A 23,398-nucleotide genomic window follows, 5' to 3' on the forward strand; every position below is an offset into this window, starting at 1 on the left:
GGCTGGCCTCAAACCTGTAATCCTCCTGCCTAAGCCTCCCAAGTCACTAGCAAAAAAATATTTTTATATTTATTTTTTAGTTATAGTTAGACACAATACCTTTATTTTATATATTTATTTTTTATGTGATGCTGAGGATCGAACCCAGGCCCTCACATGTGCTAGGCAAGTGCTCTACCACTAAGCCACAACCCCAGCTCTAGTAAAAGCATTTATAAACTATTAATATGCATTATATAAATATACAAGTATATTATAAGATATTTAAATATATATTCAAGTATATATCTGTAGTTCTTCATGTTTAAAATGTAAAGATGTGGGGCTGGGGCTGTGGCATAGTGATAGAGCACTTGTTTTACACATGTGAGGAGGCCCTGGGTTTGATCCTTAGCATCACATAAAAATAATAAATGAATAAATAAAGATATAAAAATAGAGTCTAAAAATATGCTTCTATAACTTTGACCAAAACTAAAATCTAAAGAAAAAGATTTTTTTAAAAAAAATATAAAGATGCTTGGGCTTTTTTCTTAGAGATTCTAATTTAATTGGTTTGGGCTGGGACCTGGACATTAGTGTATATACTTAAAAGCTTCCTAGGTGATTCTAATGTGCAGCCTGAGTTGAGAACCACTCATATAAAACAACGAAGGAGCCTGAAATCCTTTAGTTTGCATGTACACTCATAATTTAATGGCAGAGACAGAAAAGACACTTAAACCAAGCATGTCACTGCCCTACACTGACTTTGACCCGAAGAGTTGTGAGGTGAATTATGAGCTGGGGGTGTGTTCTGCTCAGTGTTGCTGTCATGTCTCCTCAGTTCTTATCCAGCTTGTGACACAGCTGAAGCAGGAGCAGACTGTCCATTGCCTACTAGATGAGTGCCACAGAGAGGTCAGTATACTGCTGTGGGTTCTTTTTTTGGTACTGGGGATTGAACCTAGGGGCACTTAACCACTGAGCCACATCCCCAGCCCTTTTTATTCTTTATTTTGAGACAGGGTCTTGTTAAATTGCTTAGGGCCTTGCTGAGTTGCTGAGGCTGGCTTTGAACTTGCCATCCTTCTGCCTCAGCCTCTGAGCTTCTGGGATTACAGGTGTGAGTCACTGTACCCAGCAAGTTGTGGGTTCTTGAGGCCCCTCAGAACCTCCAACTTCTGTTAGAGCTGATCCAATCCCTTTTTTTTTTTAAAAAAAATATTTTTTTAGTTTTAGTCGACATAGTATCTTATTTAATTTTTATGTGGTGCCGAGGATCGAACCCAGTGCCCCCTGCATGCTAGGTGAGCGCTGTACCACTGAGCTACAGCCCCAGCCCCCAATCCCTTTTTGAATAGGTGGGGAGATTGAAATCCAAAAAGGAAAAGGGACTCTTGAAGTCACTGAGTTGGTGGAAGAAAGAGCCACAGCTAGGATTTGGGGCTTTTCATTCTGTTCCAACACTCTTTGCAGCTTTCAAGGTATTCCTCTCCCTTCAGTCTGCCAAGTGCTATTTCCATGAGATGAAGTCCCATCTTTCTGGCTCAGTCATCCCATGACCCATTCTTTGTATCTTTCTAAATACAATACAGATTTCCTTGATGTATTAATCAAGGAAATATGTTCACTATTTTGGTTTAGTGTTTTTATTTGGCTTTGAATTGTGTACATTGCTTTGTACGGAAGGCATTTGCTTTTATCAGCTTCTAAGGTAAGAATTAAGTGGGCATGCTTTCTTCAACATAATAAAAGAATAAATAGCAAATTTTTTATTATGTTTAAGATGAGGAATAATATTAGAGTCACTTTTTAATTTATTTTTTAATGGACACGATACCTTTGTTTTATTTATTTATTTTTTTTGTGGTGCTGAGAATTGAACCCAATGCCTCACACATGCTAGGCAAGCTCTACCACTGAGCCACAACCCCAGCCCGAGTCACTTTTTTTTTATTTTGTAAAATATAAATGTTCATCTTAACACAATCAATAATAAAGCATTAACTATAAATTTTATTTAAATTATTGTAATTACTTTGTGATTAATAATATATCAGATTAAATTCATAATTGCTTAGATTGGTACTTATCATCATGAATATAGCATTTAACATTTATAGAGCACTTTCTATATACTAGGCACTGTTAGATGATTTATTCTTTTATTTATTTATTTTTGGTACTGATGATTTAACATCCCCAATACTTTTTAATTTTTATTTTAAGACAGGATTTTGCTAAGTTGCCGAGGCTGGCCTTGAACTTTCGATCCTCCTATTGGAGTTCACTGGGATTACATTTGTGTGCTACCACACTCAGGTGTTAGGTGCTTTATATGCACAAACTTATCTATTTCCACCAACAACCCAATGAAGGTGGTGCTATTTGTTATTTCCTAATAGAGGAGTTAGGAGTCTTGCCCAAAGTGGTATAACTAGTCAGTAGGAGAGGTGAAATATTTACTGTTGACTCCCACTATAAAGCATTAAGCATTATGTCTGGCACATAGATTGCTCAATATTAGTAGCCATAGTAATGCTGATGATAATTTTATTATTTTATTTCTGCACTGAGCAGTTTTGTCTTTATGACATTTCCACCTTTCACCCTTGTTTCTGGTTCTATAGGAGGAAATATTTCCTAATTTTTAAAATATTTAAAAAATTTTTTAAAATATATATTTTTTAAATGTTTATTTTTTAGTTTTAGGTGGACACAATATCTTCACTCTATTTTTATGTGGTGCTGAGGATCGAACCCAGTGCCTCACGCACGCCAGGCGAGTGCGCTACCACTTGAGCCACATCCCGAGCCCAAAAATTTTTTTTGTGGTTGATGGACATTTATTTATTTATATATTTATTTATTTATTATGCTGATATTTGAACCCAGTGCCTCACTAATGCTAGGCAAGCTCTACCACTCTACTACTCTACTTACAGCTATAACTCCATCCTAATATTTTCTAATTTTTATTCAGTTTAACGAGTACTGAGCTAGATATGTACTAAGGACTCTGAGAGGAATTTGAGTCAGTGTCTTTCCTCTGGGAGTTTCCAGTTTAGTGAGATGGATACTTAGTTTTAAAAAGCCAATTGTAATGAGAGACGTACATAATACAGGCATTGGGGTGGATAGGGCAAGATCTGTTTTTGTGGGCAGTCTATCCTGATTCTAACTGACAGCGGAGTATGTTCACTTTCTGTAGCTGTGTAGCATGCCCTCCATGCAAGGCAGCCCGGCCACCCTGACTCTTCTTGGCAAGTTGGTGGATACCATCCCTGCCTTGGCAGACAAGCTTGTAATGGAGCATGGTGAGTGACCTATGGGGAAGATCCATCCCTACCCTTTGCCTGCTTTGGTCATACTGCCAATCTGGGTGGCCCATTCACTGTATTCATCTGGAAAGTCATTACTCTCCTTCTCTAGCCTTTAGTATCCACATCTGCAAAATGTGCTCCAAGTTGGACAGTTTGAAAGAGGTCAATTTTTAAAATCTGGTCTTGGGCAAGTATATTCATTCTTTTAACATAAACTGATACTTACTATATCCTTCCTTTTGAGTGGAAGGAGGAATGAATTCTGGAATATAGAAGCACTTCTTTTTCATAATTGAAATGAAAGTAAATATCTTATGGAGGATCTATCCCAGGAAAGATTGCTTAACTTGGTTAAACTTTGCTTTCTATTTTCTTTTCTTTTTGGTTTTCTCTTGATGAAGCACCCAGAAAGTATTTATTGTGTGTGTGTTGGGGGCAGGGCGGTTATAGGGAATTGCCTCATTGGGAATAAGAGTTTAGAGTTTCAGGTGGCAGTTGATAGGGATGGTATCCAGGGATTGATTTCTCCCTGCTCTTTGATTGTTTTCTGGACAGGTGGCCTGATGAAGCATCTGCTGAGAGGCTTGGTATACCCCAATGAAGGGGTTCAAGCTTCTGTCTGTTACTTGTATGGGAAGCTCTACTCCTCACCCATGGCTGCTGAGATGCTTTCAGGCCATTTCCGGGAGAAGCTGTGTCCTCTCTTTCTTTCTACCCTGGAAGGTGCCCAGACTAAGGAGCTCCAGATCAACTGCTTGGGTGAGACATGGAGTTGGAGAAAAAAGAACAAGTTTCTGAGGTTTTGCTTGAGGACTTGAGATATTGGATGCTCTAGTGGTGGGGAAATTTGCTGTTATGCAAAAGGTAGAATCCAGGAGTTTGGAGATCAGATGCATAGACTGTGAAAAATGCCTAGAGTCAAGTCAGTGTGGCTTCTTAAGAATGTTGCCTTTGGGAGAAAAAGAGGAAGGAAAGTAGGACAACAGTTTTTCTGCTTTGGGTCTTTACTGCCTATTCTTGTGCATCCTATACTTGCTGCTAAGTTAATCTTAAGACTCTACAGCTTATATCCACTATACATTCACTTTCCTAGCCAGAAAAATTTTCCATGGTCCTATTTTGACTCCAAGGTAGAGTCTAGGTTTCTCTTCTTCTTCTTCAAGGCTCTTTAGGAGCCTCAGTACCAACTTCCATCCTCTTGTTCTATTATTTACTTACATAAATACAAAAGAACTACAAGATGCTTCTGAGAAGGAAACTTCCGTATTTTATTCCATTCTAAGTTTTGATGCTGGGGATTGAACTCAGGGTTTTGTACATGCTAAGCATGTGTTCTACCACTGAGCTACAACACTAACCCCAGTTTTCATATTTTACGTAAAGAAGATGTGCACTGTGATTGGTGAATGAATGAGGGTCTATTTCAGAGCAGGAGCTATAGGGAAAAGCATAGTCTATGAGTGATGGTGGTTCATCACAATTTGGGTTAAGAGCTCTGTTTTGAACAGTCCAAACATATATAGTGAGCATTTGTTCTGCATCAGGCTCTGTGTTGGTCAGCTCTGAGGTCAGAGCTGACTTCTGTCCTTGGGAAGCTCATGGACCAATGTGAGAGACAGACATGGACAGTCCAGTATGATGAGTGCTGGCACAGAGGTGCACCAGAATAACACCTGAATACATGGTATCTTGGAATTGGGCATTTTAGAGCTAAAGTGGGTAAGAAAGGGCCCTAAATTGAGTCCCTGGTTGGTCTCCAAGCTAGCCAGTGCATAGCAGAGGGAAGTCTCAGTTTTATTAGCTGGGGATTCCTGTTTTAAATACCACCTCTTGTCTGGAACCTTTCCTTCTTGCCCTGACCCCCAGCTAGGTGTGCGGTCACATCCTTTGAACCATTAAGTACTATGGGGCTGATATATATTATCTTATTCATTTATCCTTAAAAATCTGGATCCTTCTAAGCTCTTTGTGATCTAATCCTTATCCAGGTTTTCCCTCTCCTTATTCTGCACTCACAACAGACTTTCTTTTTTTTTAATATTTATTTTTAGTTGTAGATGGACACAATACCCTTATTTTATTTTATTTGTTTTTATGTAGTTCTTGGGATCAAACTCAGTGCCTCACATGTGCTAGGCAGGTGCTCTACCTTGAGCCACAATCCCAGCCCTCACAACAGCCTTTCTAAACTGAATGTTTCTCCAGGAATACACCAGACTCTCATGCCTTTGTATATTCTTTTTTCTACCCAGTAGTTGGCTCTTGTTTCAGGTTCTCATCCTTCAAGATTTGTTCAGATATCTTCTCTTTCTAGAAGCCTTCCCCAAGGCCTCAGGCTGGATTAGATTCTTCCCCCAATTCCCTACAAATCCCTTGAGCTTTTTTCCCCCACCATATTTAGGATTAATTTTTAATATTCTGACAAGCAGTGTTTGCTCACCTGTTAACTAAGTTATGTATTATGCAGAATGTGTTGGTGGCTTCCCATGATTTCCAGTATAATGATCAGAATCCCTAACATTGTTTATAGGGGCTTTTATAGTATAATGACCTCTCAGTCATCATTTCTGGATTTTTAAATTTCTTTCAACCACTGTGGTTTTTTTTCAGTTTCTGGAATGTTGTTCCCTTCGCTTTTCCTATTCACATAGTTTCACCTAATTATCCTTCAGGCTGAACTTTAACTTGCTGGTGAAGGCTTTACTGATCCCTACACTTAGTTAGATCCTCCTGTATACATTTTCAAAAGTCTGGCCATTCTTCATTTGTATCATTCATCACAATTGTTAAGTAATCATTTGTGTGACTCATTTTTATTTTTTGTTTGTTTTGAGATGGTGTCGTTTTATGTTGCCCAGGCTAACCTTTATATTCCTGGCTTAAGCAATCCTCCTGCCTCAGCCTCCTGAGTAGGTGGGAGTACAGGTGTGCACCACAGTGCTCAACTTTGTGTGACTTTTTTTTTAGGGGGAGGGTTCTAGAAATTTAACCCAGAGACATTTCATTATGGAGTTACATCCCTGACTCTTTTTTTCTTTTTAAATATTTTCTGTAGTTGTAGATGGACACAAGGCCTTTTATTTATTTATGTTTATGTGGTGCTGAGGATTTAACCCAGTGCTTCACACCTGCTAGGTGAGCGCTCTACCACTGGGTCACATCCTCAGCTCTACCTCAGCCCACATCCCCTGTACTTTTTATTTTTTATTTTGAGACAGGGTCTTGCTAAGTTGCTGAGTTGGCATTGAACTTGGAATTTTCCTTTCTCAGCCTCCTGAGCTGCTGGGATTACAGGTGTGCACCACTGCACCTATTTTTATGTCTGTTCCCTTTGCAGAAGCATGTGCTCCATTTGTTCAGTCAGATATATATACAAATATATATTTCCCAGTACTGGAGATTGAACCCAGGGATGCTTTACCATATTCCCAGCCCTTCCTTTTTAAAAATATTTATTTTTTTAGTTGTAGTTGGACACAATACCCTTATTCCATTCATTTATTTACATGTGGTGCCAAGGATCGAACCCAGGGCCCCGTGCATGCTAGGCAAGCGCTCTACTGCTGAGCCACAATCCCAGCCCCCTTATTTTTTGTTCTAAGACAAATTCTCACAAAATTGCTCAGATTGGCCTCAAACTTGTGATCTTCCTTTTTCGGCCTCCCAAGTAGTTGGTATTATAGGTGTATACCAACTATACCCAACAAAGTAAAAAATATTTATTGAGTTCCTGCTGTGTGTCAGGAGTTATGCCAGGGGAAAGATGATGTTGTGGTGAAATTGATATTATCCTTTTATCTATGAAATGCAGTTCAATAGGGTGATTTGGGCTAGTTTGTCTTACTTAATGTTGAACCCCTAGACCCTTAAGCCTAGACTTAGTAGGTTCTTATTAGGTCCCTGTGGGAGTGTGCTGGATTGCAGAAAGCAACCTGGTGCTTAAGGATTCTAACCATTCTTCATGTCTATGGAGACCTGAAGAGGTTTCTCCAGAGATGTCTGAGGCTCTATCTTGGGAGTACTCCAGGAGTACCTGTGCTCCTCTTACCTCTCTTCTCAACCTCTTTGCTTCCTAGGTTTGTTGAGGCAGCTGCTGAAGTATGATCTTTTTGTGTCCATGATCATGAACAAATCTGCACTGGCAGAAACTGCTCAGAGTGTGGAGGGGCCACCAGGAGAGACCTCACTGCCTTTGGTGCTCAAAAAGGTAGTTGTCTTCTGTTTCCTGGTCTCTAATTTCAATAACAATGGAACCCAAGTACTTCCTGGGTCTGTCCTCATCCACCACACCTTTTATCCATTTCCAAAATGTCTTATTTATTTATTTATTTATTTATTTTTATGTAGTGCTGAGAATCAAACCCAGGGCCTCACATATGCTAGGCAAGTGCTCTACCACTGATTCACAACCCCGGCCTCCCCAAAAATGTTCCTTACTGGCCATAATAGATATGCTATTAGAAGACTCAAAATAAGATTTTTTTCTGTTATAAATTATTATTCAGTATCTATTTCTTCACATCTGGACTGCCTGAAAATGGAGAATACTGTAGGGAGCCACTCCAAATGCATGCACCTTTAAGTCCTGATGCTTATAGGGGCTTTTATAGTATAATGCACCACTGGGATCTGAAAGATCACTGTAGTCTGGTGCGGTAGTGCCATGAGTCCTGACTTGGGCTCTTCCCTCGCTGGGATAACAAGGCCTGGCCCTAGGAGTAGTCAGCACAGAGGGGGTTGGGTTATACTCACTTATTCCTTTGTAAACCTGACCCCTTGCCTCATTTGAATAGCTTCTCCCCAATAAAAAGGTCCAGCACATATTCCTCACCCTCTTTTTGCCTGCTTGCCGCCTTTTGGGTAGCTGAGGCTAAGGAGTGGTCACTGAACCCAAAGAAAAGGTACTTTCTGTCTGTGTCTTATTTAGCTTAAATTCACTCGGAAGACCCTGACTGGTTATGTTGCGTGATGTGACAACATACAGCACAGAAACAAAGCCACCTCAGTTGTTTTAGGGATAAGTGTCCCAGCTTGGCGCTGAAAGTCCCTTTATCTGGACGCTGTGTCTCCTTGAGCCTCATTTACCTGTGCAACCCAGCACTCTAGCCTTAAGTAGCTTCTCCCTGGTCCTTTTCATGCTGGGTCATTCTGTCTGTGCTGTGTAGGAGCTCTTCCCTCTGCCTGTAGCCTATTTCCTCTCTCATGGTTGATCTGATTCAGCTCTAGGCCTGTAGGGCTCCCTGTTACCCTGGCTCCTTTAGGCAGAATGTGTCCTCTGTCATAATGCTTGTCTCACCATATTGTGGTTGATGGACTTGGAGCTTCTTCAGAGTAGCACCTGGTGTTTTGCTCCCCAATGCTCAGCACAGAGTATAGCAGAGCTGTGTATTTTCCTGTTATCAAGTGGTTAGGACATTTCAAGGGTTGATTGACCAGCAGTGGGGCTCCTTCCGCAGGAAGGAGGAGGAGCTCTAGTCAGAAGGATCAGTTGGGTATAGAATAAGATCCAAAGCAAACTGCTCCTCTTTGTTTCCCTGGGATGCTTCTAGAATGGTCCATGCAGGTCTGTGTATTTAAACCAGGAAAGTTTATATCAGGTCCCTGAATTCATTTTTCTGCTTTTATCCAGGAAGTCCTGTTATCAAGTGATTAGGACATTTGATTCTGACTCCAACAGGGGTACAAGGACTTAAGAAAAGGGTCTTGCTGCCTCACAGTACACCAAGGCAGCATGGTGGTAGCAGTGGCAGAGACTGAAGAGTACACTTTCCTGGGGCAAGATTATTTCGTAAAGACAGAAATATTGGTTTTGGGGGTCCTACTCTCCGTCAATACATTGAAACTCTTATTCCATTGCAACTTTGGATGATTAGGGTTTATTTTATAATCCCACCAGTATGATTGGGGCTAAGGGAGTGAGGGAGGAACTTGCATTGGGCACAGAATTTAAGTAGGAGATCAGAAATACTCAGTAATCAAGATACATAATATTTAAAAAAATAAAAAAATAATAATACAAAGGCTGGGGTTGTTGTAGCTCAGTGGTAGAGTGCTTGCCTAGCATGTGTGAGGCACTGGGTTCAATCCTCAGCACCACATAAAAATATAAACAAATAAAGTTATTGTGTCTATCCACAACTAAAAATATTTAAAAATATAATGCAAAAATATTGATGAATAAGTTTCAAAATTTTAAGTAAAGGTAATATTGGCATGTATCTTTATACCTCCATTCTGGCATTTTTGTAATGGCCAGAGTCTAATGCTGTTCTTTTCTGCACTTGGGTAATGATCAAAACTTTCTCCCCAAATTCATGCTATAGGAGTAGGTTGTTAATGTTTGTGTTCCTGCTGTTGCAATATTGATTCCTTCATTTTGTCAAATACCAGGCATTAATGTGATACGTCACTGTCTATGTTAGGCACTGGGAACATCATGGTATATAAACAAACTTTTTGCCCTAGCACAGTTTACAGACTAGTGAGTAAGGCAATTACTACATGACTGAATGAACAACCAAAGTAATTACAGATTGTGGTAAGTGCTGAGAAGGAAATAATGGGACGAGGTTGTCGTGGAGAAACCACTTACAGGTTGAGTGGTCAGGCAGGGCGTCTCTTAAGGGATGACTTTTGAGCTGACAGTTCAAGAATTAATAAGAAATGACATGAAGAGTGGGCAGAAAAGCCTTTCAGGCAGGAGTAGCAAATCAAGGCCAGAGGGAGAGAAGGCCTCAGTGAATTCTGGAAACTGATGGAGTTGGTTGGATGGCTGGTGGGTGGGAGGTGAGGTAAAGTGGCACAAGATGAGGCTAGAGATTAAGCAGAGCAAGTCATGGAAGCCCTGATAGGTCATGGTAATTATTTATTTATTTATTTATTTTGTACTGGGTCCTAACCTAAGGGTGCTTTATCACTGAACCACATCCTCAGTCTTTTTTGTTTTTTAGTTTGAGACAGGGTCTTGCTAAGTTGCTTAGGGCCTCACTAAGTTGCTGAGGTTGGCCTTGAACTTGTGTTACTCCTGCTTCAGCCTCTGGAGTGGCTGGGATTATAGGTGTGTGCCACTGTGCTCAGCTCTGATGGGAGATACTTTACCATCAATGGTGTGTCATAGTTTAATTGGTACTATTCTTTTCTTAAGAAAATGTGTACCAGATGTGGTGCACACATGTAATCCTAGATAATTGGGAGGCTGAGGCATGAGAATTGCAAGTTCGAGGCCAGCCTTAGCAATTTAGTGAGGCCCTAAGCAACTTGGCAGGTCCTGTCTCAAAAATTTAAAAATGTGCCTTAGGGGCTGAAGTTGTAGCTCAGTGGTAGAGCATTTGCCTTGAACGTGTGAGGCACTGGGTTTGATCCTCAGCACCACATAAAAATAAAAAAATAAAATAAAGGTATTATGTACATCTATAACTAAAAAAAATATTTAAAAAAATGTAGCTCGATGGTAAATCACACCCAGGTTCAATCCCCAGTACAAAATAAATAAAGAGAAAAGAAGGGGCTGGGGTTGGGGCTCAGTGGTAGAGTGCTTGTCTAGCATGTGTGAGGCACTGCGTTTGATTCTCAGTACTGCATATAAGTAAATGAATAAAATAAATGTCCATCAACATCTAAAAAATATATATTAAAAAAAGGGAAAAGAAAATGTGCTACCCATTAAATGGTACATAAAATAGCAGTTTGCCTTACATCAACAACATCTTTATATATACATATTATATATATATATACACACACACACATATATGTATTATATACATATATTTTTTGGATGGACCTTTATTTTATTTATTTATACACAGTTCTGAGACTCAAACCCAGTGCTTCACACATGCTAGCCATGAGCTCCACCACTGAGCCACAACCCCAGTCCCCATGAATAACATCTTGATGTAAAATACCATATGTTATTTCCTTTAGAAAAGAGACCAAGATAAAGAATAATATCTAAACTCCTTTGCACACTAATAAAGTAGGTGTTTGCTTGTAATAAGACAATTTTGACGTATAATGACATATTATGACAGAGATGGGTTAAATCTGCTGTCTCCAGATGCTTTTCTTCCGAACGTGAATAGACTTGGTCCTTTTCCTTCGAAGCTATAAAATCAGGCACACTCTACCTTTCCTGGTGATATATGTGCTGCTTGCTGCTAGGCATTCCCCCACAAAAGATCAGTTCATGTTATATTTAAAATCTGTGGTTGCAATTGATTCTTTTCTTGTTTCTGGAAGTGTTAGGAGCCCTCCTAATGGCTGTAAAATACTCAGTAATCAAGATACATAATATTTAAAAAATAAAAAAATAATAATACAAAGCCTGGGGTTGTAGCTCAGTGGTAGAGCGCTTGCCTAGCATGTGTCTAGTAGGAGTTTGAATGGAAATTCATTGGGAGGTTTTGAATAAAGGGGTAACCTGATCTAAAATTTTAATGGGGCACTCAGGTGTGGGAAGATTCCTATATTTGGATGTGGCTGAATTAGATTTCTGCCTTAGTTTTGTCACCTCTTTGCAGTGTGGTAAGTAACTTAACATGGTGAAGGGTCCCCAAGACCACCTCCAGGTGGGATGATTCGCTAAGAGGACTCAGCATATAGTTATACACTATGTAATGATTTATTACAGTGAAAGGATACAAAGAAAAATCAGCAGAAATAAAAGGCACATGGCATGGGATTTGGGGTAAACCAAGCACAAGATTCCAGAGTTCTCTTATAGGGGGTCACACAGCACATGTAATTCCTCCAGCAATTAATTGTAACACATGTGAAACATTACCTACAAGGGAAGCTCATTAGAATCTCAGGGCCCAGTGTTTTTGTTGGGGTCTGGCTGATCATGGAAGTACCCTCTGCCTCATACATACCAAAATTCCAGACTCTTGGGAGGGAAGCAGGTATTCAACATGTTTGTTCAAATGTTTAGTCACACACCCTTATCAGTTCTGGGAGTGGTAGGAACCCTCCTAAAATTCAGGTTCACAAATCAGCCCCGGCTCAGTCCTGCAGGTAGGCCTGTCTAATTATAACTTCCTCAGGCATGCTATGTATATGTTCATAAAGTGAAGATCATAGTGGAACCTTCCCTTCTTATGTCACCAGCACGTATATCCTGGTGATATATGTGCTGCTTGCTGCAAATATCAAACCAGGTGAGAGCTTTCAAAGTACTTTTGTCAGTGAAGACATGAGCACTACTTGATGGTGGTTTTAGTGTTCTTTGAGTGGCACTGGTGGATTTTACATTATGAGCTTTCATTCTGTTTCTCATCAGTGTACTTCACAGAGATTCTTTTCCAAAATTGATGTCTATTTTCCTATGTGCTGGGTACCATATAGTACAGGAGAGATAAGAGGTAAATCAGGCTCCTGCCCTGAGGCACTGGGGCTGGATCCTCTGATGCTATCAGTGGTGTGACTGGGGTATTTTTTTTTCCCTGACTGTTTCTCCAGTTTCTCCTTTCCAGAGATGAGACTCTGCAGGTGGCCAGTGCCCATTGTATAACTGCAGTGTTGGTCCACTCTCCAGTGAAGCATGCCCCGGCTTTTATCCATGCTGACATCCCAGGTAAGGAGCCCCTCTAATCCTCTCCTCCATGGACCCCATGGTTTCAGTTGGAGCCCTGAGGATCACAGCAATGGCAGCATCCTTGTCAGGGGATCTTTGATAGCTCACACCAAAGAAATGGGGTGGGTACAGGGTCAGTTTTATGTGAAGTAGGCTTCATAATTTCTTTATCCTCTTGCTACATATTTCTTTATATGATCTTGAGTAATTTGTTCCTGCTTTTTGTGATTTATTTGAATTTCTAGGAGTAAAACCTAGTGTGGGGTAGAGAAAAATCTGTAGGTCAGAAAGGTAAAGGGAACTAATGTTTCTCTAGGACCTGTAAGGAGCCAGGAGATATGCCCTGAGGTGCTTATAAATGTTACCACATTTAATTCCTCACTTTGGTGGGGGGAATGACTAGGGATTGAATCCAGGGATATTTAACCACTAAGTCACATCCCCAGCTCATTTTTTTAAAATATTTTTTTTAGATATTGGTGGGCCTTTATTTTATTCATTTATTCATATGCAGTGCTGAGAATTAAACTCAGTGTCTCACACATGCTAGGCAAGTGCTCTACCACTGAGTCACAGCTCCAGTCCCCCAACCCACTTTTAAATTTTTATTTTGAGATAGGGTCTCACTAAATTGCTTAGGACCTCGCTAAGTTGCTGAGGCTGGCTTTGATCTTGTGATCCGGACTCCTGCCTCAGCCTCCTGAGCTGCTGGGATTATAGGCGTGTGCCACTGCTTCAACGCACATACCCATTTTTATAGGAGATGTGGGTGTATGGGGAATGTAAACCAACTTGAGGGGTTGTAAATGAAATTGAGGGGAAATGAGGCTCAGAGAAGGGTAATAACTGGTTCAAACCCACAAGGCTCATCATGGGGCAGAGATGGGATATAAAATCAAGTTTCTCTGACTCTGAGAAATCTTTTTCTGCATCATATTGCTGCCATCCTGAGAATTAAGAGACCTGAGTTCCATAAGTTCCAGTCCTACTTCTGCCACTGACTGTGCCTCTCTTGCCTCATTTTCTCCATCTGTTAAAAAGAAATGATTTAGACCAGAACCCTGAATACTTTACAGTTTTATCTGCGAATTGATGACCATGTCTCATGGAGAGGGTGTGTGAACAGAAACAGCATCAGGATTAAGATGCTGAATACATCCAAGGCCTTTGCATCAGTTAAAGGGTTGTGATCTCATGGCTGTCATTTATTGTTTTCTTCCCCCCTGCCTGGCCAGAATTCCTCTTTGAGCATCTTTCCTCATCCAGTGAAGTGCTCATCTGGTCCATCTACAACTGCTTGATACTCCTGGCAGAAGAGCCACTCTTCTTTTCCAAGTGTCACACGGTGTATGGTTGGTAGTGTGGGTCCTGTATTAGCTCTGGGTCTGGTTGACAGATGTTTGAAATTGGTAGTAGTAGCAGTGATGGGGAGCTGGCCTCTACTTGAGGAAAGCACTAGACTGAGAATTTCCATCATCTGAAACACATTACCAGATTCAGTATATAAGCACCAATATCCAAATGGTTCTGCTGTTCACTGATTAGCAGAAATATGTTTAGACTCTTCAGCAAGGGAAAGGCCTTCCAATTAGCTGCTAAATGAATTCCTGTTGCACATTAAAGACAATTCTAAATGTTACTCGGTCTTGGATTCAGTCACTACATACTCCAGATATATGTTCATCTAGTTAGTCCTTAAGTTTTGTTAATTTCATCCTTTTAAAGTTTCTTGAAACTGTCCTTCCCCCTACCATACTGATGATGCTGTTTTTGTTGGGACTTTTTATTATCACATCTGGATTTTTAGAATGGGCACATTTAATCATTCATTTTAAATTTTCTCTTCTTAGTCTATGCCAGGCTAGGTCTTGGATATTTGGAAAGACTTATAGCATGGTCCTTATCCCCAGGAAGTGGAGAGAGATTTGTGAACAGGCAATTTCATTAGAAACTCATTAGAGCTGTGCTAAATGGAAGCATAAGGACTGTGGGAGCTCAAGGAGGTTTACATCTCTGCCTGAATGGATCAGGGAAGGCTTCCTGGAGGAGCAGAGGTTCAAGCTGATTCTTCAAGGAGGAGTAGGAGTATGTCAAATAGAGAATATGTAACTTGGTCAGTAGGTATTTACCATCAAGGCCTGTACTGTGGCTTGTACTAAGGTAGGGGAGACAGAGATTATTCTAATGAAAGTCTGTCCTTGAAGATCTCCCAGCTGGGTCTCATAGGCTTAACTTCATCAGGGTTCCTCCATAAGGGTTCCTCCAGCCAGTAGGTACTACCCAGAGCATGTCACCTCTCTTGGGTGGGTGATGAAGGAACTGTAGAGTACTGATCCCTGGCCTCTAGCATGTCATCTTGAATTAGGGATTGAGGCAGTGGTGAGGAGCCTCCAGGGAAGCCTGAAGCTGACCAACACAGAGCTGCACAAGCAGGGCCTGCTGCTGTTTGCTGAGATCCTGACTAGGTGAGCAAAGTGGGAGAGCATCACACCCATAGGGGCCAGACTGGAAAAGGAAAAGTGAGCTTTTATTTCTGGTTGCCAGTAGTAGGAGTTCACCCATTTGCTTCTCGTCCACCATTCTCCAGGCAGCCGGAGGAGATCAGGCTGTTCACAAGCTCAGCCATGTGTGGGGATGCCGGCCGTGCCCTCCAAGAGGCAGTGAGCAGCCCTGTGCTGGAGGTGGCTGCTGAGGCCGTGAAGGCTGCTTCTGCTTTCCTGAGGTGAGAGACCCTGCAAAACAGAGCTTTCTACCAGCCATGTACCTAGGAGCTGGTCAAGGCCAGGCAGCTTCCAAGGGCGTTTTTTTTTTTTTTTTGTTTTTTTTCAGTTATATCTTTTTCTTCTGTATTAATTTTGTTCTCTTTTTCTGGGGTTGCTGTTTAGATGATGGGAATCCTGGATTGTTCATCTAATTTTGTTTTCTGAGAGTTTTTCATCTTTTTACCACTGTGTATTAATTTCTGGGAGATTTTCTTGACTTTTTCTTTCAATACATTGTTTTATTTTTTACTTTGTATTTTTAATTTGGAAGAGCTTAATGTTTATTTTATAGTATTTTGTTCCATATTTGTTTCATGGGCGTAATTTTTACCTTTCTGAGAAGAGTTTTATTGAAGTACTCATTTTTCTTCAGTCTTCTTTATGTTGCTCTTTTGTTTTTTGTATTGCTTTTACTTGGGAAGTTTTCTCAGATGTCTGCTGATCTTTGACTACCTTATTACACTTAAGGATGAGGCACTAGAAAGCTCATGGGAAGTTCTTTGTTTGAGTGGGGCTGAGAAGCTGTGGGTTTCATTAAGGAAAAGCTGGAGGGATCCTGATGTCAGGATCTTAAGGTCTCCCCTCAGGCTGGTCAGGTTAGAGGATACTCTTCAGGCTCCTGCTTAGAGGAGCCCCACTTAGTGGCTAAGTGGGGCCTCTCAACATTCACAGCGTGAGCTTTGTGAGCTTCTCTACATTCTCAGTAAGTATCTTCTATCTGAACAATTCAGAGGCTCTCTGTTTCACCTTCAGAGAATAAGTCTCTAAACTCCTGCCAGGGGAAGGAAGATAAGTCGCTTTGTTAATATGGTCTCATGGAAGGGGTTGGAGTCCATTTGCTTTTATTTGTTTATCTTTGTATGTGGTGCTAAGGATGGAACCCAGTGTCTCACACATTCTAGGCAAGTGTTCTTCCACTGAGCTAGAGCCCCAGCCCTCCATTTGCTTTTAAACAAACTAACAACCAGTTTTTCTGTTTTATTCTAGACTTTACTCCCACTTCTGTAGGACTTGTTGCTACTAATTCTTCTGCCTTTTGAAGGGTTCCTGGAGTAAATAAGGTTACTTCTTAGTTTTCCTGCTGCTGAATCAGGATTCTGCTTTCAGAGAGCTGTCAAGGCATTTACTTTCAGAGTGTTACATACTCATGTCTTTTGTATTTTCCTTGTTGTTTTGAATTTATATCTTGGGGGGAAAAAAAAACTCTTTTATTTTGGAAAGGAGTAGCAGAGATAACTGTACTTGTTGGCTCTAACATCTTAAACTAGGAGCTGGCAACTCTTGAACACTCTCTATCCCTGGTTCTCTTACTGTAGCTTCTCCTCAAATGCTCTTATCTACACACAGAACTTCAGCTCCTAGCTCTGGGCTGATGATGCTCAGATCTATAGTTCTTGCCTAACATGGCTGTGTTACTTTCCAGTTATCACAAATTACCATAAACTTGAGGGTTTAAAACAACAGACATTTATGTTTTCATCGTTCTAGAGGCCAGAAGTCCAAAATCAATACAACTAGACTGAAATCAGGATATCGGCAAGACTGCACAAGCTTTAGAGGCTCTGAGGGAGAGTCCTCCTTGACTCTTATACTGCTGGTTGCTCCAGGAGTTCCTTGGCTTGTGGCCACATCACTCCACTGTGATCATCTTACCTTCTCCTCTGTGTATGTGTCTAATCTCCCTCTGCTTCTTTCTTTTCTTTTCTCTTTCTTTCTTTCTATTTTAGTTTTAGGTGGATACAATATCTTTATTTTTATGTGGTGCTGAGGATTGAAACTAGTGCCTCATGCATGCTAGGCGAGCACTCTACCACTGAGCCATAACCCCAGCGCCCTCTGCTTATTTTTGATAAAGATACTTGTGATGACATTTAGGGCCCACCTGGATAATCGTCTCATCTAAAAATCCTTAATTCTATCTGTAAAAGCTTTACCTAGAAAGCAACATGCACACATTTTGGGATTAGGACCTGACACCTTTGGGTCAGGTGTCAAGTCCTAATCCCAAAATATGTGCATTTTATCCAAAATTCATGACAGTATTTTCCTGGGCTCCAGACATTTCCAACTCCTAGTGCCTTATTCCAGAAACTTAAAATTCAATTTGTTTATGCCACCAGGAGATAGAGGAAAGATAATTCAATTTTGGATTTAGAATTAGATTTGAGTCCTCAACTCCACAATTAATACTCAGTCACTTCTTGCTCACTCCTGTGGCCTTTCGTTTCTTGAACACACCAAACTTATTCCTGCTGTAGGAATAATTGTTCCCTCTGCCTACAATATTCTTCCCTTAAATCTTTGCATGACTGGCTTCTTCTTATTCTTCAGGTCTTATTCAGAGTATCCTTCCCTAACTGACCTATCAGGCTGCTCTAGCACATACCCAACACTCAAGAGTTCTGTTTTACTCATTTGTTTTGTATTCTCCCTTCCTAAAATATAAGTTCCAAGCTTTGTTATTATTTTCATTGCTATATCTCTCATTCCTAATAGGTAGTAAATATATAAATAAAGGATATAAAAATGGATGGTGAGACTAAGAGATCATAGAGTTAAGATGAGAAATTATTTCTTAGTAAGATGCTGAAGTCTTGACAAAAAGTAACTGAGGAAACTGTATTTATCTGTTACATTGTTTTCTCAAGTTTTATTTTGTTCCCGTGTTTTTCTCTTTTATATTTCTAATAAAGCAATAATTCAAATAATAGAAATTTAAAAGTACAGAGGGTTTGTCCCTGGAGAAATTCTGAGGAGTTCCCAGAGAGGGGGACCTCAACTCAGGATGAGTGGGGTTCTTTTTTTTTTTAAATATCTTATTTTATTTTTTAGTTGTAGGTGAACACAATATCTTTACTTCATTTTTATGTGGTGCTGAGGATCAAACCCAGGGCCTCACGTGTGCTAGGCAAGCACTCTGCCACTGAGCCTTAACCCCAGCCCAGGCTTTTTGACAAACATCACAAAAATGAATTTAAGGGCATGTCAGAGACACAGATTTATATAGAAAAGCAGAGACACATACAAGGGAGAACACAGGTCACCCTGAGAGTAAGAGATACTTTTTGGGGTTCTCAGTCACTCACTCTCTCTCTTTTTTTAAGGAAACTTTTAAAGAAAGTGGGAATGGGAAAGAATATGGGGCTGACATCAGTCTGGTGATCATGAGATGGTTTATGTTGGTCTGGCAATTCTCAGGATCTTTAGGCTGACAATGTCTTCATTATCTGATCAGTGGATAATGTTGGAAAGTACCTTCTTAAAAATATTGTATCTCTTTTCACTTAATCTATTTATTGCACAAGGAAATTTTCCTAAGTGAGTAAATTTATGGTAACTCTAAGATTTGCAGATTTCTCAGAATTTTGAGTGTGCAGTTATGCTCGAATTTGGGACCCCCAAAAGACCACCAGAGACCAAGATCGATGTAAGCAGCAAAGAGGTGTTTATTGCGAGCTAGCTCGGTCCTCCACGCACACACACAGCAACTGGTGATGCTGAGAGGCCCCGAGAGCCCAGGGTTGCAGCAGTTTTATACATTCTTTGGGGAAGGCAGGGACCCCCACATACATCATAGCATCTCTTAGCAAGTCATCACACACCGCGGGAAAATCAAATAACAACTCTAAAACATGATTAGCACATTCACTGGCAGGAACAAGTTGGGTAGGGGTGATTGGTTACTACAAGAGGGGGATTCATTTGAACTGACTGGTTTAAGCCAAGAGGGGTGTTCATGCTGAACTACACGGTTTCCCAACACCATAAACTACTGGGAGGGTCATCTGACATCCCAGGTATTTCCCTGTCTCATGCTGATTGGTGGCTACTAGGGGATTGCTATGGGTCCCCACCTAGCCAGACTGAGTCAGGGACACCTGGCGCAGCAGATCTCTCCTGTTATTTGTAGATAAACAACTTAGCAGGGTGGGAATGTGCCTAGGAGTGCTCTGTGGGTCTTTCCAAGGACAAAGGTCATGTCCCTTCCTTGGACAGGCTTTGCTCTGAGGTAGAGGCTGGTTTTTCGGTGCCAGGCCTGGGAAAGAAAACTGGCTTAGGCAGTGACAAACATTTCCTTTTGTCTCTTTTGTACCTATCTTTTTTTTTTTTCTATCCTGCCTCAGGTTTATAATGAAAATGAGCACCTCTCTAATTCTGTCTCCATGTCCTAAAGAAGACTAATTTAAACTCATTTTGGTTTAGTTCTGTTTATTATCTCCCTAAAGCTATATCTTTATTTGTCAATTTAAGACATTGCTCCTTGACTCTGCAGTACAAAACATCAAGGTTAAGTAGCTTACTTTTTTTGTTTTCTCTACATCTTGGCATTTTTGCTAGTTAATATTTTATGTCGTCAAGCCTTTAAATAATATACTAAAAGCTCGTATTTCCCATTCCCTCAGCTTAAGGCAGTGTTCTGGAATCCCATTCTTTCACACCACCCCATCTTCCTTCTCCTTTTCTCCCTCCTTTCTACTTCTCAAGGTCAGTCAGCTCTATTTTCATTTTACCTTATATAAAGGTTGTTAATATTTATAGTCTCTTCTAGAACCATTTTTAAGTCTTTGTGATTTGACTCCCCCTTGGTTCTAAAAATTGAAATGAAAAAACAGCATTTACATTACAATGACTTCAGTCTATCTCCCTTCTCCCTTTGTCCTTCCCTGGATTTGAATCTCTAAATCTGGGTGTGATGGGCTGGGGATGTGGCTCAAGCGGTAGCACGCTCGCCTGGCATGTGTGCGGCCCGGGTTCGATCCTCAGCACCACATACAAACAAAGATGTTGTGTCTGCCGAAAACTAAAAAAATAAATAAATATTAAAAAAATAAAAATAAAAAAAATAAAAAAAAATAAAATAAATCTGGGTGTGAATCCCTGGGAGGGTAAAATGAGTAAACCAGCAGGGTACCAAAGGTGCAGCATGAGAACAAGTCAGTCAGAGGTTCCTGTGGAGAGCTGGAACTCTTTCAGGAGGTGGGTGCAAAGGGGACAGAAGCACCTTTCAGGCAGGTGGTGATGTTTGAGCTGTGCTAGGAGAGATGAGGGAGAAGTTTGTGTGTGGAAGGACAGGGTTAGCAGAAGCAGGAGGGTGGGAAAGCATAGGGATTACTGAGGGTACAGAAGCCAGTTGAGCCAGGACTGTACATGAAGGGGGTTAGTGCTGGAAGAGGCTAGAAAGCTGATTTAGTCAGAATTGGGGAGAGAGAGAGGGGAGGGTGCGTTTTAATCTTTAAATGATTTTACTTTTTTTATTTTTTGCAATACTGAGGATTGAATCCAGGGACACTGGGCTATACCCCCAGTTCTTTTTATTTTTTTATTTTGAGATAGGGTCTTACTAAGTTGCCAAGGCAAGCCTCAAAATTGAGATCCTCCTGCCTCAGTCTCTAGAGCAGCTGGGATTTTTAAGTGTGCACTATTGTGCCTAGACAGGACTTTACTTTTGACTTTAACTTCCCAGAATGTTTACTGAGGTGATCCCTCTTAGGTGCAGTGGTTCCAGAGGGTCTCTGGGAAGCACAACTTAAAGGAAGACTAAGGATTAAAACTGTTGAAAAATATTTAAGTACAATGGAACCAGAGTTTGATGATCATTGTAGGTTAGGAACTAAGAGCTTCCAAGCTAGGCTTATGGGCATTCACCTAAGATTCCATCTACTCAGGAGGCTGAAGCAAGAGAAACGATTGAGCCCAGAAGTTCAAGACCAGCCAATAAAACCCTGTCTCCAAATGCTCACGAGAGCGTGTGAGCAAGGGAGGGGGAGGGGGGAGAGAGAGAGAGAGAGAGAGATTGAGATCAATTTAGAGCTTCCCAAAATGAAGAAGGAAAGGGACAATGAGGCCTAAACTATATATAGTTGACTGAGACACTAACCCTAACCTATTAAGGCTCACCCAGGGAGGAATTAAAGATGGGAGATTAGAGGAAGAGTTCATTTCCCAGTTGCTCCATGGCTCAGGATTCAAGCACTAGGAGTACTGCTTTTCAGCAAGTAACATTCTTGAATCTAGACCTTGGAATTCCGCTTGAAATCTCCCCAAAGAGTCCAGTGTGATGGGGCATGCATGTAATCCCAGTCACTGGGAGACTGGGGCAGGAGGATCATAAGTTCAAGGTCAGCCTCAGCAACTTGGCAAGATTCTGTCTCAAAATAAAAAATAAAAAAGGATTGGGGATGTAGCTCAGTGGTTCAATCTGTAGGACTGGAAAAAAAAAAATCTCCCAAAAGATAATATCAGCCCTCAGAAACTAGACATTCATTCCACACATACTTACACGGAAGTAAACAGGCTCAAACATTGCCTTGTACAGCAATCCCAATTGGCAGTGCCTTGCTGTGTCTGAGACTGGACAGGAGGAACCCATCATCACTATGATGAACAATCATCCATCTCTTGCCAGGAGCACAAAGTTCTGAATGATTTTGGCTTCCCAGTTGACAGATTTATTCATGTGGCTTTTTCTCAAGACTCTAAACACATATTGACTCAGACTTCACCTCAAGAGTCAACACTTGTCTATTGGCTATAAGAAAAGCAGAAAGTAATGGCCATTGTTAGAACCAAAACTCAAAACAACCCCATCTACTAGATTCCTGTGGACCCACACAACAATAACCCAAGTCAGCCTGTAGACAGGATGTTCTGTGCATGTGTTTTGGCATCTCAGAGGGAACTCTGGTCACCAGCACCAGTAAAAACCAGGTTTACAGCAACACAGTGTCCTTGACAGATCAGCAAGCACTCTGGTACCATTTAAGGAACACCAAGAAGAGGCATATGCAGTCAGCCTTCACCCATCTAGATACTTCATTGTGGTAGGGTTTGCTGACAAACTATACCTTGTGTATCTACTCATAGATGATACACTTCTGACAAATATCTCAGTGTCAGAGGATGCAGAGAGGTAAAAACTACTGGAGATAAAGGTCCAGTTTCTTAGAAAGCTAGGGTTGAAGAACCAACATGCTGAGGAGGTGGGACCAAAGCCTGTCTTACAGAACTATAGTGGCTCAAAAAAATGCAACATTTCTTCCATCAAACTCATAAAGTATGTGGTTCTACCCCTGTTTTCTTATACCAACCAAAATATTTCATTGAATCTAAAACTTTGTGGGATCCCACCTATAGTAAGTCTGCTCTGTGATCTTGGATTCTTAACAAATATTGAAAAAGAGAATCTCAAGCTGGGTGTAGTGGCACATGTCTGCAACAATCCCAGTGACTTGGAGGCAGAGGCAGGAAAATGGCAGGTTTGAAGCCAGCCTGGGCAACGTAGGCACTAAGAAATTTAGAGAGAGCCTGTCTCGAAACAAAAAATAAAAAGGGGTGAGGATGTAGCTCAGTGGTAAAGCACCCTGAGTTCAATCCCCAGTATGAGAGAAAGAGAGAGAGAGAGAGAGAGAGAGAGAGAGAGAGAGAGAGAAATCAGGATGTACATCCCAGCTGGGATGGTGAGAAAGAGATTGAGAGGAGCTGGAAATTGGCCAAATTACAAATTATGCTCTGGGCATATGTGAATATATCACAATGAATTTCACTTTTATGTATAACTATAATATACCAATTAAAAAACAATGTTAATAAATTAAAAGAAGATTAATAGAATAGAGGATGGGGATTAAGGAGAGGGAAAAGGGATTGAGAAGAATGAACATGTACACCTTTATGAATATGTCACAGTAAACCCCACAATTATGTATAAAAAAATGCCTTAATAAAAATATTAACACAGGGGCTGGGGCTGTAGACCA

General features: G+C 40.8%; 1 protein-coding gene across 8 annotated transcripts in view; it reads left to right on the top strand.

The window, feature by feature from the left end:
- Positions 1-23,398, top strand: part of Mei1 (meiotic double-stranded break formation protein 1) — an 80,288-nt gene that overhangs the window by 14,130 nt on the left and 42,760 nt on the right. For 5 of the 8 annotated variants that reach the window (XM_046429567.2, XM_046429569.2, XM_046429570.2 and 2 more), the window contains exons 4-11: positions 827-900; positions 3,194-3,299; positions 3,861-4,064; positions 7,382-7,512; positions 12,765-12,879; positions 14,115-14,231; positions 15,245-15,344; positions 15,467-15,601. In XM_046429567.2, the coding sequence (XP_046285523.1) occupies positions 827-900; positions 3,194-3,299; positions 3,861-4,064; positions 7,382-7,512; positions 12,765-12,879; positions 14,115-14,231; positions 15,245-15,344; positions 15,467-15,601 (982 nt within the window). Of the gene's footprint in view, positions 1-826; positions 901-3,193; positions 3,300-3,860; positions 4,065-7,381; positions 7,513-12,764; positions 12,880-14,114; positions 14,232-15,244; positions 15,345-15,466; positions 15,602-23,398 lie in introns of those variants that run through there. The other 3 variants (XM_046429573.2, XM_058574266.1, XM_046429574.2) reach the window with 3 other exon arrangements.

Source organism: Marmota monax, unplaced genomic scaffold (genome assembly GCF_021218885.2).
Source record: "Marmota monax isolate L192 unplaced genomic scaffold, Marmota_monax_Labrador192_F-V1.1 WCK01_AAM20220418_F8-fsc00051, whole genome shotgun sequence".
NCBI classification, from domain to species: domain Eukaryota; kingdom Metazoa; phylum Chordata; class Mammalia; order Rodentia; family Sciuridae; genus Marmota; species Marmota monax.